This window comes from Archocentrus centrarchus, chromosome 17 (genome assembly GCF_007364275.1).
Source record: "Archocentrus centrarchus isolate MPI-CPG fArcCen1 chromosome 17, fArcCen1, whole genome shotgun sequence".
NCBI classification, from domain to species: domain Eukaryota; kingdom Metazoa; phylum Chordata; class Actinopteri; order Cichliformes; family Cichlidae; genus Archocentrus; species Archocentrus centrarchus.
In genome coordinates, this window is record NC_044362.1 from 12,518,545 (window position 1) to 12,535,755 (window position 17,211).

The 17,211-nt window shown below is 41.5% G+C and overlaps 2 protein-coding genes across 2 annotated transcripts in view; one reads left to right on the top strand and one right to left on the bottom strand.

Annotated features, from left to right (window-relative positions):
• Positions 1–9,002: 9,002 nt before the first annotated feature.
• On the bottom strand, positions 9,003–10,842 carry gdf15 (Growth differentiation factor-15). The gene is made up of 2 exons (XM_030752794.1): positions 10,464–10,842; positions 9,003–9,925 (listed from the first exon to the last, which is right to left on the bottom strand). The coding sequence occupies exons 1-2, from the start codon at positions 10,798–10,800 to the stop codon at positions 9,153–9,155; spliced, it is 1,110 nt and encodes a 369-aa protein (XP_030608654.1). The 5' UTR covers positions 10,801–10,842; the 3' UTR covers positions 9,003–9,152.
• A 4,729-nt stretch (positions 10,843–15,571) lies between these two features.
• The window catches only part of mast3a (microtubule associated serine/threonine kinase 3a), a 31,457-nt gene continuing 29,817 nt past the window's right edge, over positions 15,572–17,211 (top strand). Inside the window, exons 1-2 of the mRNA XM_030751412.1 lie at positions 15,572–15,699; positions 17,040–17,071. Of these exons, the coding sequence (XP_030607272.1) occupies positions 15,661–15,699; positions 17,040–17,071 (71 nt within the window). The 5' untranslated portion in view covers positions 15,572–15,660. The remainder of the gene's footprint in view (positions 15,700–17,039; positions 17,072–17,211) is intronic.

Sequence of the window (17,211 nt, forward strand, 5' to 3'; positions counted from 1 at the left end):
GATATGCCAAATTTTTGGCCAATATCTCTTCAGGAATCACTTTGTTGGTGTAAAAAAAATGCTATTTTATGTTTATGTCAAACTGTGTTATCTGTGTGTTATCTTTAGACACAACACCGGATCATCCATTGAGTTAGGTCACTTTTTATGCTTGAAAGATTCATAGGTCATTGTTTTAAAAAAGAGCACCTCCAAAAATGGTACAAGGACTGGACTGAAAATGAATGAAAAGTAGCCAGTGGGGCGCCTGGGTGGCTTAGTGGTGAAGCCGGTGACCACATACACATGCTGCGTTGCTGTGCGGGCGGCGCGGGTTTGCATCCCGGCCTGTTGCCAACTTGCCCATGTGTCTTCCCCTGTATCCTTCCCCCCATTTCCTGTCTCTCTCCACTGTCGATAAAAGCTGCTGTGGGCAAAAATGGGGTAAAAAAAAAAAAAAAAAGTAGCCAGTGTCCACAGAAAAACTTTGAAAGGCCTCTAGAGAGTCCAGGGAACTATTGCTCAGAACCTCTTTAAAATGAATATAAAGTCTGGCTCATTGGAAGTGAATTTTAACAAAATGAGTGAAGACTTTTACACAATACTGAACCTCACAAATAAAGTGAAAGCCTGTTGTTGGGTTCAGATAAAAAAAAAAATTCAGGGGATCACTAATGCCAGTAGGGTTCTTCCTCTGGGTACCATGATAACAATCTGTTCAGATAACTGTTGAAACTGACAGACTGTCAGATAGGCATTGCAATTTTTACAACCTCATCACAAGCACAGCTTAACACCCTTAAAAAAGATAAATTCTCATGCAATGCATGCAAATTATATTACTGAGGATCACATGTTTTTGCGTTGATTCAAGGATACAAAGTCAGGCTTGTAAGTGGTGCGAGATACTGTTTCAACAGAACTGAAACTGTCTCTAAGGCGGCATGACAGTTTTTATACACGTGAGTTTTGTTGGCCAGGAGAGACAAAAAGAAAGGGTTCAGATAACAACATAGCAGCAGAAGCTTAATGAAGAATCATAGGTTTACAGTTTATCAAGGTATAGGGTCACAGAGATATGGTCAGAATTAAAGTACAGAGGTTACGAGGCATGCTCAGTAAGTGTATTCTGTCTGTGGGGACTGAGACTGACAGCAGGGGGAGGCAGAGGTCCTGCTTTGTGTCTGTTAGTGTGTGTTGGTAGCAGAATTTCACTGTAACCGTATCATGAGAATCCCATATCAACACAACTTGATACTTGATGAGTTGACAGCAAAAAAACAAACAAACAATAGCTGTGTTTTCTCTGACACACATGAGATAAATAAAATGACACAGATCTTTTAAAACAACTTGTCTTTCAGGTGAATTTGAGAATTTTGGAAATTGAAAGTAAGAAATTTAAAATGAATCTAAAGTTTCTGCTATAGATAGATAGATAGATAGATAGATAGATAGATAGATATCAAAACCAACATCCAGTAAAGCTAAAATTGGAATAACTTCAGCGGTCAGAAGGGTTTTTGCCTCTTGAGTCACAAAATTTACTATTACAATTTTTTTTAGCTCCCGTCAGCAGCTCTCTATTTTCAGCTACAGCTTTTACAGGAAATATTCTAGTTTCGTCTCTTTTGCTCAGTTCCATGATTTCAATAAAAGGGAACTTTACCAAAGCAAACGTGCAGTGTTCACGATAAGCTACATGACTTCACTCACAACGCAGACCTTGGCCCACAACATCGGAGCAGTACTTCAGGGTAATATGAGTGTTTTTATTGACCTAAGCGTTGCCAGAAATCTGTTTGACTTGGCTTGCATAATTATATTGATTTGACATGTCAAAGACTAGACATGTCTTTGACACAATTAGAATGTATTGTTCATTTTCATTCTTTTTTCATGTAGAAAAACATCGACATTGTGTTCTTGATCATAAAATGAATGTTATATTTTAACTGTGTGAAGTCTCCAGTGTAAAATCGTCTCAGCTGAAACTCATCGTTAAAAACGGTCTTGTGCTGTTGTTTGCTAGATTATTATATTGTTGCAATGCCATGCACTCCCTCAGTCTACTTTTCTTTCTTTCTTTTTCTTTTTTTCTTTTTAATAATTGCAGACCATCATTGTCACTGACATGGGTACCTCATCAAATACCACCCACGCTCCCTCTCACCCCAGCTCCTCTGCAGGACCAGCTGCCGGGCTTACGGTCTTCTTCCTGCTACTTGCAATCATAGTTGGTGTGATCATTTATAAATACCATGGTGCGATCATGAATATGGTGCCGTTTAGACAAAGAAAGGTGCAGGAAAAGGAGGATCATACAGAGACCCCACAAGATGATCCCCATGAGTGTACTGATATGGTTCGAGAGCAGTCAGTAGGACCATGTCCTATCTATGAAAACCTGAAAACTCAAACTACTGGCTACAATGTGGCTGCTGCAAACCAGAGCAGGTGAGCGGCATGAAGTGTTTTTACTACATGTAGATTTTTATAAAATGTACTTCTTTGAACAGTTATGAAACCGCAGAGGCTCAAATGTATGCAGCGGAAATGGATGAAGAAATGCTGTGTGTGTGTGTGTGTGTGTGTGTGTGTGTGTGTGTGTGTGTGTGTGTGTGTGTGTGTGTGTGTGTGTGTGTGTGTGTGGTGTGAATTTCCTGGTTTTGCACAATCCTGTTGTAATATAGTTAAATACAGATACTCAAAGGTTTGATAGGGTACTTTGATATTTATTAGGTGTCTGAATGGTTTTAATGTTTGTTTCTCCAAAGGTTCCCAGTCGAATCTGAGGACGATGTGTACCTGCAGTGTGATGCAGTGGATGAGGGCATATACAGCAACGACCCAGCGCATGACACCATGCTCACAGGCTCTCAAGAAGATGTGTACATTGTACCAGATTAATTGTGGGACACATCTGTATTAATACCTGCATATTTTTTGCTCCAGTTACTGTATGCAGTGAGCTGTCTCGATTCATTTTTCTTTTTGTTTTTTTTTTTGTATATCTGTGTGCAACTACGAGTCAGCATAATACAACTGCTGCTTTTTGATACAGACTGACTGTGAGCAGAAATGATTGGATGGTAGTGACATCTCGGTGTTATCTGTTCTCTCCCATTTTGGAGGAGAATAACAAACCTTTTTTTTTTTTTTTTTAAATTCACTCCCATTAAATTTATCTATGTTATACATCTTTGCCTGCTACTATTATTGGCACATCTCATATTCTAACCACACTGTACAAATTTTGACAGCAATCCAAGGTAATCAACTTTCTGATTAGATTAGATTTATTTTTATGGTGTTCTCTTGAAGATACAAATGAACCTTTACTTTGACCTTTGGAGAGGAGAAGCGTGGGCAGAGCCAAAGTCTGGTCCTAAATTACGTCTAGAAACATTTCACTTGCATCGACATTGAAGAAGTGTTATTTTCTACGTGTTTTGTTAAGGTATATTTCTAAAATAAATCTACATGATTCTGGTTTATTAGTAGCAAATGTGAATTTCTGAATATGTAAATAAATGCTCCACAGTATGCCCTCTTCTATGTAGATGGATACTATATATGATTGGGTTTTGTGAAACAGTAGTCTAACAGTATCATGTCATAGATGAGTTTATGTAATCAATGAGCTTTCACCATCAGCACATTTTGGCCAAGTCTGTCTATAGGCTGTGGTGGTTTCTCTAGATTTGCTCTGTTTAATTAGTTTGCTAACTAAGTCACCATAAAAAAATTCCCATAAATTATTAGCAGCACTTTAAACTAGAGGTCATCTTGTGATGGAATCACACCAGCGGCAGCACAAATGATTTCTCATATCACAGCCATCATAATATTGTGTATCTACCCTAGATAAAGAATTATGGGTAGTTTCAAATACGTTCCCACAGACAGGCAGGCCTGATAAAGGTGCGTAATATGTCAATACATTACAAATTAAAAGAGGGACGGGGACATTAAGTGGGGGGGCTGATGGTCCCCATATAAATTATTTGTGGGATTTTACAGTGAGATAACAGTGTGTAGGCAACCAAACAGATGTTGCAGTGTGTGAGGAATTTATGAACTCCAGTGCGTTCTATCACATCACTGAGACAAGCTCATGGAGATAAGATGCAAAGAGCAGAATATAAAAAAAAACATTCACATCACTTTCCTTTAAAATTATTAGCAAGTAGTTACAATATATGAGAACAACCCCCCCCCCCCCCCCCCCCCCCCCCCCCCCCCCACCTTTTATTAACTGCAACAACAAATATGCAAAGACTACAAAGCAGAAAAATGGTTCATGCAAAGGGGAGAAAAGATGCAGCGGTCAGCACCATTCTATGTATTCTGAGGGTTTTCAGTTTTTCGGATGGGAGAGCCAGAGAGGATGTGAAAATCTTACTTTCTTTTAACAGATTAAGTCCAGCTCTACTGCATTATGACTACATGTAATTCAGAGAGCAATAGAAAAAAATAAAAGCCACTGAATAACAACTGAGGTTTGCCACTGTGATCGGAGTGGTAATGACTGGAAATGGGCTTGGAGGCTTGCAGACTGGCAGGTTATTTTTAGCTTTGGTTCCAGTTATTCTGACATTAATTTCAGCGATTGTTTTTCAGGTAGGCTATTCGAGGCTCAGAAGGAAGAGAAAGCCCTTACAAAAAGCTGTGTGTATCTTAGATTGCACACACAGAGAGAAAGGCTTAGTAGCTTAGTAAATGCTCTGCTTACATGTATCATTTGGGTGGAATGCAGCTCAAAACCTTTTAGCACCTAAGACTGAAGGCCTGTCCAGTCACCCACCCACACAACTTGTGGAGTAAACCTGAAGGTGTCACCTGTGAAACAAAGAATAAAAGAGCAAAAGTAAAGAAAAGAATGACACTAAACAGAAGAAAAGTTAAATTGTTCACCCTATTCCTTCTGGGGCCACTCAGTGTGCCCCACTTTTTAAAACACTGACTGTTAATCCCGAAGCAACATGTGCTCCTGTTTAAGTGACCTTTATCCTTCTCCAGATAAAAACTATAAAGCACTTACTACAGGCAGTTGTGTCTCTCATGATCCTGGGGTGTGGGCTGTTATTTAATGTCTCCGTTTGATCCTTAGTTTATTGTGTTGTTTGAGTTTTGTACCTTTTTATAGTATCCCTGGTTGGTTTCTCTGTTTATTTCCCCAGGCCTTCTAAGTTATCTGAATTTTATTCTTGTTTATAGTTTATTGTATTTAATTCCTTGTTTCCCTGTGTTCTCTGGGTCTCCAGTGTATGTGTGTGTGTGTGTGTGTGTGTATATATATATATATATATATATATATATATATATATATATATATATATATATGTGTGTGTGTGTGTGTGTGTGTGTGTGTATGTTTAGGATTATTATGTTTGTGTAGTTAACACATATAAAGCTGAGTCTGAGTTTATGTTTGTCTCTGGTGTCCTGCACCGGCACACTGCCCAACTGTGACAGATTGACTGACCACAAAGATGGACCCAGCAGGCGGTTCATGCCGTTCTGAAGGAGACTGAGGTGGATGCCGTGGCCCTGGAGTGCGAGTCGCCCTTCCTTGGGACTCGCCTGTCCCTGGGAGGTCCCGGCTGGGGAAAGGGTTTTCGGCGCCGCTCACCTTTCTCCCCACCCCAGCAGCCGCTCTACTTGACAGCTGCCCCTGCTTCGCCCGAGCCTCCAGAGGTGACGCTGGGTGTGTTCACCCTGTCGCCGACTGCTCGCCCTCCAGCCTCTCCGCTCACTGCCTCCTCACCACCACCGTCGCCTACGTCCGGCTCAAAGAAGAGGGCCTCACAGTGGCATAGGAGGGATTCTGTGCCCGAGACCTGCAGCTTGTCTGCAGAGCTCTCCCTCACCCGGGAATTCCAAACACGGTGCAGCATCCGCTGCCCTCGCTTCTTCAGCTCCCTATTCCCGGGAATCGAGGTCCTCGCTGCATCCTGAGACTGCTGCCCAGCCTGCGTCTGCCGACACCGAGCTTTCAGAGGCTGCTCCTGCAGTGAGTACCGACTCTTGACTGTGCGGTTTCCGAGCTGGCCGCTCAATTAAAAACTATTATGTACTTGATCCGGTCAACTCTGAAACTGAACGTTTTGTTTCAGTGGCAGCTTATAAAAGAGTGCTGCGTTTCTGCGCCAGCTGATCCGGACTGTTTTCCTGAGCCCGCTCAAAAAACTTAATGCTCTGATGTTGAAATAATAAAATCCTTCTTTCTTACTGCTACTAAACTCTGTTTGAGTGGCTAAACAATGTTTCATGTATTTCCTGCAGGTTAAAAAGGACATGTTTTATTTGTGATTTGGCTAAAGAGAATAGCCTTTCCTGTTTGAGTCTGGCAAGGCCTCCACTTCCAGGCTTCAAGCCTTTTTTTCTTCTGTACCAGCAAATCATAACACTGAGTGTGCTGTTCCTGAACCAGTCGAGTTAAAGCCTGTGTTTTCTCTTCCTGGTAATGTGAGCACTGAGTTAGGAGTTTCAGTTGCTGAGCCAGACAATTCACAGCCTGTTTTTGTTGCTTATATGAGCAGATTTATCCAAAGACTTAAGTGTGTGTTTCTGAGATGATTGTGGAGTTGGCATGTTTTGCTCCTGAGCTGGCTTATTCAGACTGTGCTAGGGTTTTATTTATTTGTTTGTTTTTTTGTTTTTGTGGGTGGGTGGGTGGGGGGGGGGGGGGGGGGGGGGGGTTGTATTGCTCAGCCTGGAAAAACTGCTGAACCAGGGCTACAGCGTCCTGAGTGTCCTGGGTATCCAGAGCCGAAGTCATCAGGGACTTAAGTGGGCCCTGATGAGCAGCCTGGTCCTGAGCCCCGAGAGCCTGAGAGTCTCCTTCTTGGGCAGCCCCCAGAGGAACATCGTCATCGTCGGCCACCTTCCAAGGTACCCGAGTGTCTCCATTGCCGTGATCAGCCTCCTCAACCGCTTGTGTCCCAGCCTTCCCACAGAGTTGCTCAGTCTCTGCGGCTGGCCCCCCAGGCAGCCCCCAAAACTGTTTTTGTTTTGGACCTCTGTGCTCCTTGGGTTTTTTCTTTCTCTCTGTTTCTTTATCAAGTCGTCCCCTCATGGTAATGTGTTCCTCAGTTCCGTGTTTCCAGTTTGTACCTGCTCAGGTCTGTATGCTTTGTTTTTTATTTGTTTTTTTTTTGCATTTAACAGTAGTAAAGCTGAATCTTTGAGTTTGTTTGTCTCTGGAGTCCTGCATTTGGGTCCATGCTCTGTCTGCCACGTTAAACATCAAACTATGACTGTCACATTTATTTTAAATAATTAAACTATAAATACTTCAAAAGAGTGTCTAGTGTCAGTTTGCTCACAGTATACCACAGGCTGTGTTAACATTTCTTAACTTCAAATCTTAAAAAAAAAATTCTCCTTTTGAGCTTTTTTTTTCTTGTTTTGACTTAGCTCAGTATCTCCTATAACTATCAAATCTTTTCCTTAAAAAAAAAGATCTCAGCAGCATTTATTACCAAACACAACAAACACAAGTTTTGATAATCTCTAATGAAAATATTTACACTTCACAGCTGATCTGATTCTTCTCACATTCATTAAATTTATACTACATTTAAGATGACACTGAACAGAGCGCCAAGGTCAATGAGGAGAACTCAACATTATCTCATCTTTACGGCCTGATTTCTCTGGCACACTTTGACCTGACAGCCTGAAGTAGTTGATAGTGTTTCTCTACAACCCCGTCTTACAAAAAGTTGCTGTGTAGAGAACTAGATGCAAAACCCATTATTGAACTAATGAACTACATGTAAATAAACTATCATTTTCCTGGAGTTTGCTGAAAGTGATAGTGAGCCGTGATACATACTTGCATGGTTAGTCAAGAACTTCAAACACTTTTTGTTTTTGCTATTTTTGTGTCGAGGCTCCAAACACCTTTGGGATGATTTCTTCTTTTATTTTTTTGTCATCTTTCATCTTTTCTAATGTAAATACACACCTTTGCCAAGCCCTTCTCCCCTTTCTTTCATCCTGACCTCTGCAGACATGCCCAGACAAAGCCTTAGGCAGCCCCCGCACACTTGTGTGGTGTGGGTGCCAAAGGGCGGCCCCTGCTCATTGCTAACAGTGACATCATCATGGATGAACCTTGTGAGCCTAAAGAAGGATCGCCATGACTCTACTAATGCAAATAAATGACAGCGACTAGCTCCTTTGAGTTTAGTTGTGAGCCATCCAAACCAGGACAGACTCTGATTTTAAAGAGACAAAAAAGACATTTCTTGTACTTTCCCATGAACACTGAGACTCTTTATTTTTGTTTATCCTGTGTATGAGTAATCACTGCTTTCATTAAACTCAAATGAATGCTATTTTATCGTTGGCATTTGACTTTGTTGTTATATTTTATTTGTATCGCATACACAGTGAGTGCATTTTCAATTTGACATGTTACAAGCAGGGGCATGTTTGCCACCGTGTTGCATCAGCTCTTCTTTAAACTGGTGGTTGGGAACTGAGGAGACCAGCTGCTGTAGTTCTCAAACGGCAAGTGTTTTCTTGTAGGTTTTCAGGCGCTTTTTTTTTTTTTTTTGTCTTATTTTTCATTTCATAACTTGCCAAATGCTTTCGCTGGATGAGAGGTCTGGACTGCAGGCAGGCCGGTGAAATAGCTGCGCACAGTGGAGCCATCATGTTAAACAGTGTGTAAAAAGGCTTGTAGAAAATCACAAATGTAAGAAAACATTGTATCTTTATTATAGTACATGCGCACATCTTTAAGTGCAGCAGTTCAATAAGAAGAACATTCATTTTGGTGTTTCCATAACTGAAATGTATAAGACAACAAACAAAATACAAAAACCTCATCAAATTTGACAATCCAGTGCAATTAAATATTAAATAGTACTTAAAATATGCTGTAACAATAACCAAAAACAAGACAATACAAATAGAACTATAAATAGAACTTAAATAAATAACTACTAGAGGATGTTTAGAGGAAAAGATGTGAAGACATAGAAGGTGTTGTCATCTTCAGAATAATGGATAATTCAGATTTTAAATGTAATTGCTTCTTTAATACTCATTCAAGATCTCATTTTAGCTTTTTTTTTTCTTCACTATGTAACCTGTTTTTTAAATGAAGACGATGCACTTCTTTAAATTTTGAAGAAGTGGTCAGTTGCATTTTCTCCTCATGCACAGTAACATTTACTGACAATTAAGTCTGTGAAAGTAGTCAGCCTCAGTTTTTCCCTGCTGTCATAGTGCATGAGGACCATGGGCTCATAGGCTGCTGGCACACAACAGGGGTTAGGTGTCCTTCCTTTGGTAATCTGGTGCAGCCGAGACTTGACCTGCGTGTGCATGCTCGCCGGCTTGTAGTTGTGGGGGCAGGTGCCATCGCAAAAATGCATCGTGTATTCGGCTGGGGCCACCACCCACTCTGTCCAGCCGATGTCTTTGAAGGACACGGTAACCGACTTCCGGCAACACCATCCTCGTTCATCGCAGTCGTCTTCCTTATTGGAGCGACGCTGCCTCGTCCTCTGTGCAGGTTTGGTTTGCACGAGGCCTAATTCCAAAGAAATGGTCAGTGTGAGGCCCTGCCTGTTAGCCATACCTACATCCACGACCAGTGGCTGCCCATCAGTCCCGATCCACTCCTCCACCTCCGAGCTGATGTCCAGGGTCACGTCTTGAGTGTTTGAGATATTGGTTTGGCGTACAGGGTCAGTCCAGGCAGCTGAAACCACTGACTTCACCCCACTGACTTTAACTTTAATCTCTTCTCTTACTTTAGGCTTAACTGAAGTGAGTTTACCCAGAATGTGCCTGGAAATCTTCAGCTCTGCTCGAGCTACAGTCAGTTCAGTCTGGATATTTGAATTCTTTTGAAAAACAGCTCTGTACCACCGCACGCTCGGACCTGACTGTGGGCCCCTCCGAAGCACTTTTAGTGGCAAAACTAAAAGAAAATACCAAAAACAAAGAAAAGTTTCATCAGACACAAAGTTGTTCACATCCTGTAAGTATGAGCATCATAGCATGGAATGATTGGGAAGAAAAAAAGCACATATTTAAAAAATTCTTTATGAAACAGTCCTGTAACTGGCTGTTATTGCTGCCATTGATGAACTAATAAAATGTACTCAAAGTATAACGTAGTGTGGAAGGTGTGCCTGTCATGCTCGTGATTTCTAAAAGCTTCTAGGAATGCATTTGCTTTTTTTACAGCACTGTTTGATGTCTATTTTAAGCCTCATCAACCTTTATCAGGAATGTAAACAATTAGGGAACAAGTTATTCACAGTATTCGTAACCACATCAGTACAATAGTTTTTGCCTGTATAAAGGTAAACTTACACTACAATATTGCCTCATCTCAGAAGTCATCTGTGTTCTTTCGTCCTTCTACTCCTAGTCAAACTTTCTAACTTGGCTTTTCACATTAGTGTCATAAAGGCTTTAGCTGAATCCCTGTCTAACAAGGTTCTCATCTGTACCTGGAAAGAGCACCGTGGACATGGTGGATTGCGAGTTTCCCCTCATTGGTTGGCTGGAATTTCCTCTTATCTCCCTTATTTTTTTCCTGTAGCGCTGATACATCTCCCTGAGCTCCTTTTTCGAGGCCTTTTGGGTCAGCCTGGGCTCCGTGTCCATACCCAAAGAGCTGAGGATCCCCGTCTTCACTGCCTCCAGAAGCAGAACCGTCTGGCTGTCCGTCCTGTCCGCATCAGGTGTGTCTTCGTGGGCTTCACGAGGCTGGCCTTCCCCTGATGTGGAGACGAGGAGCAGCAGCGTGCAGGTGACAAGTGGAAGAATTGTGTGTGAGATGCACATAGTGATCCTGCCGGGTATGTCTGATAGCTGCAGCAGTCAATGGATAGGGTGCACCTATGCTCTGAACTAAATTCCCAGCATGCTTTCATTTATAGAGCTTCTGTGTTGCCACACCCCTGTTTGGTCAGGTGAGTGTGTGATGGGCTCATCCAGAGCTGTAAGTCATAATGTGGCAATAGTTTGTTATGTGATAACAAGATGTAAACTATAACCTTAGACATGTGTGAATTTTTTTGTATTCATTTGCATGTTTTCAGTTTTATCAACACACAGAGGGGAGGTGACAGCAGAAGTGGAATAAAGGGATATTTAGACCAGATTTGGATACATGCATCTCAGCATGATGCAGCATCTGGATTTCCAGTTATTCGTTACTTTTTTTGCAAATAAATGACCCACACTGACCACTTCAAAGAAGTCCAGCAGGGTTACACATGTAATAGTTTAATGACCCTTACTGAGCTGTGTCTGAAGGTTTCCAATGCAGCTGTGCCCAGTACAGTCAAAGGTCACAAGCAGTTTCTGACTAAAGAGAGATTCAGCAAACACAGAGCTCAGGGATATCCACACTCTGGCCCTCATCTGCCAAAGCTACTTGAGCTGTCCAACTTGTGTACATATTTTCTAACAGTTTCAACAGACAACATGCAATAAACAAAAGCACAGAGTTTATTTTCTGTATAGCAACGCTTCCAATGTCAAGCACCCCAGACAGGAAATGTCTGAAGGTTAAAAAGATAGATAAAAGAACAAAGAAGTCATCACTGTTAAAAGAGGGAACTGTCTCAATCTGCCGTTACAGCAATCACGTGGTCACACAGCTGACATAAGATTAAACTCTGTGCTGTGAAGATGGTGTATTTTTAGCATGAATCAAATGAATCTATATATCTGATCTCAGCCTCTGCTGTCCTCTGTGTTCAATGAACAAGCACAAAATGTTGCTTTTTCAGTCAGTAGGAATTGATATGACACTAAAGAAGTAAACAAATACATCCTGGAACATTGCCAAGAAGTTATGAGTATGTGTAACTCTCACTTCGGTCAGTCATTAGGGTCAGTGCGCTGCTGAGCAGTCTCCGCGCCCTGATAAGTGCGGAGATGTGTGGAGTGTGTGACTCTCCAAGCAGTGACTCACCAAGGTGATGAAACCATCATGTGCTCTGCCAGGTGAGCTTCACCGGCTGAAAGTGAGTGAAAGGTGTAAAGTGACTCATGCAAACTGACACCCTAGTTTAATGTGTCATTGAGATGCTCACTCTCGTCTTGCTTTCTGTCTCCATCTATTGTTCAGTGAGAGGAAAAAAAACCCTCAGACTCAGTTTGTTTTGTCATTGTGATGGAGGGGTTTGGGTACTGAGAGTGAATTTCATTGTGCACAGACCTGATGCAATGTGTCATCAGATTGCACCAAAATTATATATTTAAGTGTGTGTGTGTGTGTGTGCGCGCGTGTGTCTGTGTGTATGTGTAAGTGACATAAAATGTATTTTTACACGTTTTACAAGCCCTCCAGGCATATCAAAGACTGAACTGAACCCATCTCAGACGTCCAGTTTTGACAGATTTTCAGAGGCAGGCGTGACAATTAATCATAAAATTTAAATGTAATTTAATGATTTAATTAGTCATCATATTTGCTGTTTCTTTACTATATAAATTTATAATCACATCTTTAAGAACAAACAAAGAAAATTAGGTCCAGTTCAACTTGTGTATTGACTTACTGCACCGTGGCGCCCCCTTGTGACCTTAAAGCTACACTACAGAATTTAATTCGCTAAATCAAGGCTTTGTTTTTTTTTTTTAGAATAACTGTTAACATAAGCATGAACCTAAAGTTGAACTAGATCAGTAATACAATAATAATTTCTGTCCTAAATGTGACATTTTTTTCTTTAATAACCAGGTTTGTGATTTCATCTGTACACTGAGAACCAACCATAGTACCAAACTTTTGCAGATAAACTTCAGTAACCCCAGGGCTTTTTCCATATTTGTTTTATGGTAGTTATTCCATGTAACTCCTTCTAGACATTTTTTTTCTTTACCTTGCCTTTGTAATGGAAAAAACACACTGGTAAGATAAGGACCTGAGCAAGGGAGTAAGAGGAAACGCAAATGACTGTTAAAGGTTCAGTAAAAAGATAAAGATCCGACCTTCATGCTTGACTGGTTCCAATAATGAGGAACCTCTTCACTTGAAGAGGACCTTTGCTGGATGGAGAGCATAACAAAAGGAGCTCCAAACACTGTCACAATCAGTCTGGACAGCAGACCAATTTGAACACATGGACACTGCACAAGAAGAATTTTGTCTCCGTTTGTGAGGAAATTCAACTCAAAGAAGAAAAATGAGTGAGTCAAATACAGCAGCAGTCAGAGTATTACAGGGGAATCCACCCATCCTCAGCGTCTCGTGGTTGGCAATCACTTCCTTGAAGGATTTTAGTTTATAATCGTGTTTGTTGATGTAAACAGGTTTAAACAAAGGCAAACTGATAACACAAACCCATCACTGTCTGTGATCACATGTTACTGGCATGGCTGAGGGGCCACAAAGTTTTAAAATCAAGACCTGTGTACACTGTAAACCCGGATAAGTTGAATCTACTTAAAAAAAAACAAGGTAACTTGTTGCCTTAAATCTTTTAAGTAATGAAACAGTTCATTTAACTCAGCCTATTAAGTAAGCACTACTCCATATCCAATTGAACTAAATTGCATGTTCTAATTGACCAAACTTATCTTTTATAGTTCATGAAAAAATAAAATGTCTTTTGATCAATCAATCCCCCCCTATCCTTTTCATGGTTGTGTGGGGGTGGTGGGAGCTGGAGCCCATTCCAGCTGACAAGGCAGGGTACACCCTATACAGGTCACCAGCCTGTTGCAGGACAACCATTCACACCTGTGGGCAATTTAGAGAGACCAATTAACCCAACCCTAGTAACTGCATGTCTTCAGATTGTGGGAGGAAACCCACACAAACACAGGGAGAACATACAAACTCCACACCCGGGCTAAAGTGGAATTGAACCCAGACTATCAGATAACTATTCTAGCTGTGAGACAGCAGTGCTAACCACCACGCCACCACATCGTCCAGTAACAATGATATTTTTTACAGTGTTGAACTGTGTCTGTTTAAATTTGGTAAATAAACATGATAAAACTCAGCCCTGCTGAATGCTGGTACATTAACATTTACAAATAACATTTGTCCATGGAACAATAAAAAAAACCATACGAGAGAGCGTTGTGAACAAAAACACCAACTATTCCAAACAGCGAGAGGCCTGGGCCAAGCTGGAATTGAACCCAGACCTTCCAGATAGCATTCTACCTGTGAGGTAGCATTGCTAACCATCATGCCACCATGCAGCTGCACATTAAGCCAGTCTATTTAAGCTGGTATAAACTAGATTTTTAGCAGGTGCAGAACTTGATGATATTAAGTTGTTTGAACTCAAACACATGATTACAATAAGATAGACCATCAAAAAGTACAGTCTACTCAGCATTAACAAGTAATGTTCACATTCTGGGCAATTTTAAGTAACATGAACTCAATATTTTTAAGTGGAATCAAAATCTGGGTTTACAGTGTACAGAGAACATGTGGCAAGAATTTCAAAAATATTCAAAATACAGTGCAGCAGTTGAAAGGCTGAACATTTTGTATCTACCGCACAAACTATGAAACACATTTCACTTGAAATAAAAACCTGTTTCAAATAAATCTGAACGCAAAACATGTGAATTCGCTTTGGTGGAGTGTTCCACCAACTTCCAAACCAAACCGTGCCAACATGAAGCAGTCATACAAAGACAAAACAACACACCGCAGTGTCATATATCCAGGCTAATGTTACAGCTTTAACTTTATTTTCTATGCAAAATGTTACAACGCACACTTCATATGAAACTGTCCTTAAAGTCACGCAGCTGAAAAATCCTTTATATTCACTTTTAGCTGTTTCAAACCAGCAGTGAACTTCACGGGAGAACAAGGAAGAGTTCACATCCCTCCCCTTACAGAAACCCATGTGTTACATCACAGGAGCATAGATACCAATTGTTTTCTATGGAAAAAAAAAAAAAAACATCACAGTGTCACCGGGTGACAGGCACAGATCAGTCGCTACTGTTCAGCTTGACTTCAAAGCACTGTTGTTGTGCATCCTCTCTCTGATAAAGTGTTATTCTGCCAGGCAGACACTGTTATTGGACACGATGGGCCGCTTTTTTTCCCACAAGTGCACAGAGAAACGTCCTGCATGCATGGCAGCATACTGAAATAAGTTTCGGTGCAATAAGGGAACGTTTGTGTTTCCCAGCTGTGCTGAACGTTGGGATCTCATCCTGGCCATGTAGTTTTCTTTCTTTGTGTGTGTGTGTGTGTGTGTGTGTGTGTGGCGGGGGGGGGGGGGGGGGGGGGGGGGGGGGTACATTAGAAGAGAGGGAAATATCTTAGAGGCAAAAAAAAAAAAGAAGCCTGCTAGCTACAGACAGTAATGCAGTAAGCTGGGCATTTGACAACTGGGTGACAGAACATCAATATAGAGGGTCAAGGTGCCAGCACTCTCTTCATTAATAAGGTTAACACGCTCCATTCCTTCCCGGTCAGGTGATCAGCTGACTGAAGTGCCCACCTTTTGTGGTAGGTTGTGCAGCTCGCCCAGGGGAGGAGAAGGAGGAGGAGGAAGAGGTGGTGTTGATGGTTGTGCAGCAGCAGTAGAAGCAGCAGGAGGGAGGAGGATTGTATCCATGCTCCCGGGGAGAAGACGGAGCGCATAATGGGCTGACTGACCAGGGATCCGCTTGTGTGTGTGTGTTTTTTTTTAATTGTCTTCAGTGATGGATGAGCCGAATATCCTGAGACGCCGCGGTCTACAGGTAAACGGAGGCTGTCATGACAGCGCGCGCGGTTGTGGTTGTTTCTGGGCAAACGAGATGAGATGAAACTGATGAGCCGCTGGCGACGATGCAAAGCATTTCTCAGGATCTGAGCGTGGCAGTCCGCTCTTTATTTTCCATTTAAAACGACGTACTTGATTAGGTCTATTCATTAGTAATTAGATTATATGACATCGTTAAAAAAATATTATGCGCACTGACCATCTTCACCATGCCCTGTGCCCATCCATCAGAAAAGGTGGAGCCCACGAATCGCAGCAATTAGGACACATAATGAAATTTATGAATGTAGGATCTGTAAAACAAGTCTAATCTCACTATTACTTATAGTTATGTGTTTATTTTGGAGCTTTTTCTGTGTGCTTTTGGGCACTATGGTTACCTTGTTGATATGGAGCACAAAAGCCAATGGTTCCTGGAAGAAATGTCTTCTCCTGGGTGCCATGTTTGTTAGGGATGTTCAAAATTAGAATAATTAAGTGTTTGTTGTTGTTGTTTTCTCCCTTTGCTTCATTTCCTGTCTGCATTTTCTGCATATATTTAGTAGGGAAAGCTGCATTGTTTCCACGCCAGGGTCTGTTGAGGAGGTAATACTAATAATCAGTCCAAACTGGGTGTTCCCATTCAGTTGTCTCTGTTTATAGTAACTGCCCTTTCCCCACTTTGCATTCATCAAATTTAGATTAGGTGCAGCCATGCAGCTACATTGAACACAATGGCCGATGTGAAAACGTTGTTCCGGTGCAGAGTTCTCCTTATTTTACCCACCCATAGAGCCACTTTCTCAATCTTCAGACCACTGGAGGTACTGAAACAAGTGCAGTCGGTCTCGAATTGTGTGCACAGACTCTCTCAGTGTGACACAGTGCCACCCTGTCTTTCAAATCCTGACTGGCATGGGTAGTTTTACAGTCGCCTGAGCTGAAACGCACAGGGCCGAGGATTTGCAATTAAATGGCCACAAGGCCCACTTGTCATTGCCAGAAACTAGGCCATTCAGCAGCTAATGATATTTACACAGCGCGGATGAGAAAATAAACAGAAGTGACACAGAAAAAGCCATTAGAAAAACTACAGCCTTATTATTAACAGCTTGTGACTGTAAGCATCATGTACTCGTATAGTCTGCGGAGTAAACTTATATTTTTATAACAGTATATTCAAAATGGTAAGTGTCCCCTAACAGGAAAAGAAGTCCATTTTAAGCCAAACAATAAATATAGCTGATGACCACATTTCAAGACAATGCTTTCAGAGCAAACATGGAAGATGCCACCACCACATTTTTCTCAATCCAATCTTTCCCTCTTCTTTTATAGAAAGAACTGAGTCTTCCTCGCAGGGGAAATATGTAAGTATATCATCTGGCCATTTCTGTGCATCTTTGCTTCCTTGTCTCCCTTTGCACCCTTTTTTTTTGGTTCCTCAAACCAGACCAGTCTGTTTTCTGTCACATCTGGGCCTTATTGTGCATGCATGCTGCTTTTCATG

What these genes read in the sequence shown, in the direction of transcription:
- gdf15 (XM_030752794.1), bottom strand. Translation starts at nt 10,800, where the DNA reads ATGTGCATCTCACACACAATTCTTCCACTTGTCACCTGCACGCTGCTG. An exon ending in GTCCACGGTGCTCTTTCCAG is followed by an intron (nt 9,926 to 10,463) that starts GTACAGATGAGA and finishes ATTTTCTTTTAG; the next exon opens with TTTTGCCACTAAAAGTGCTT.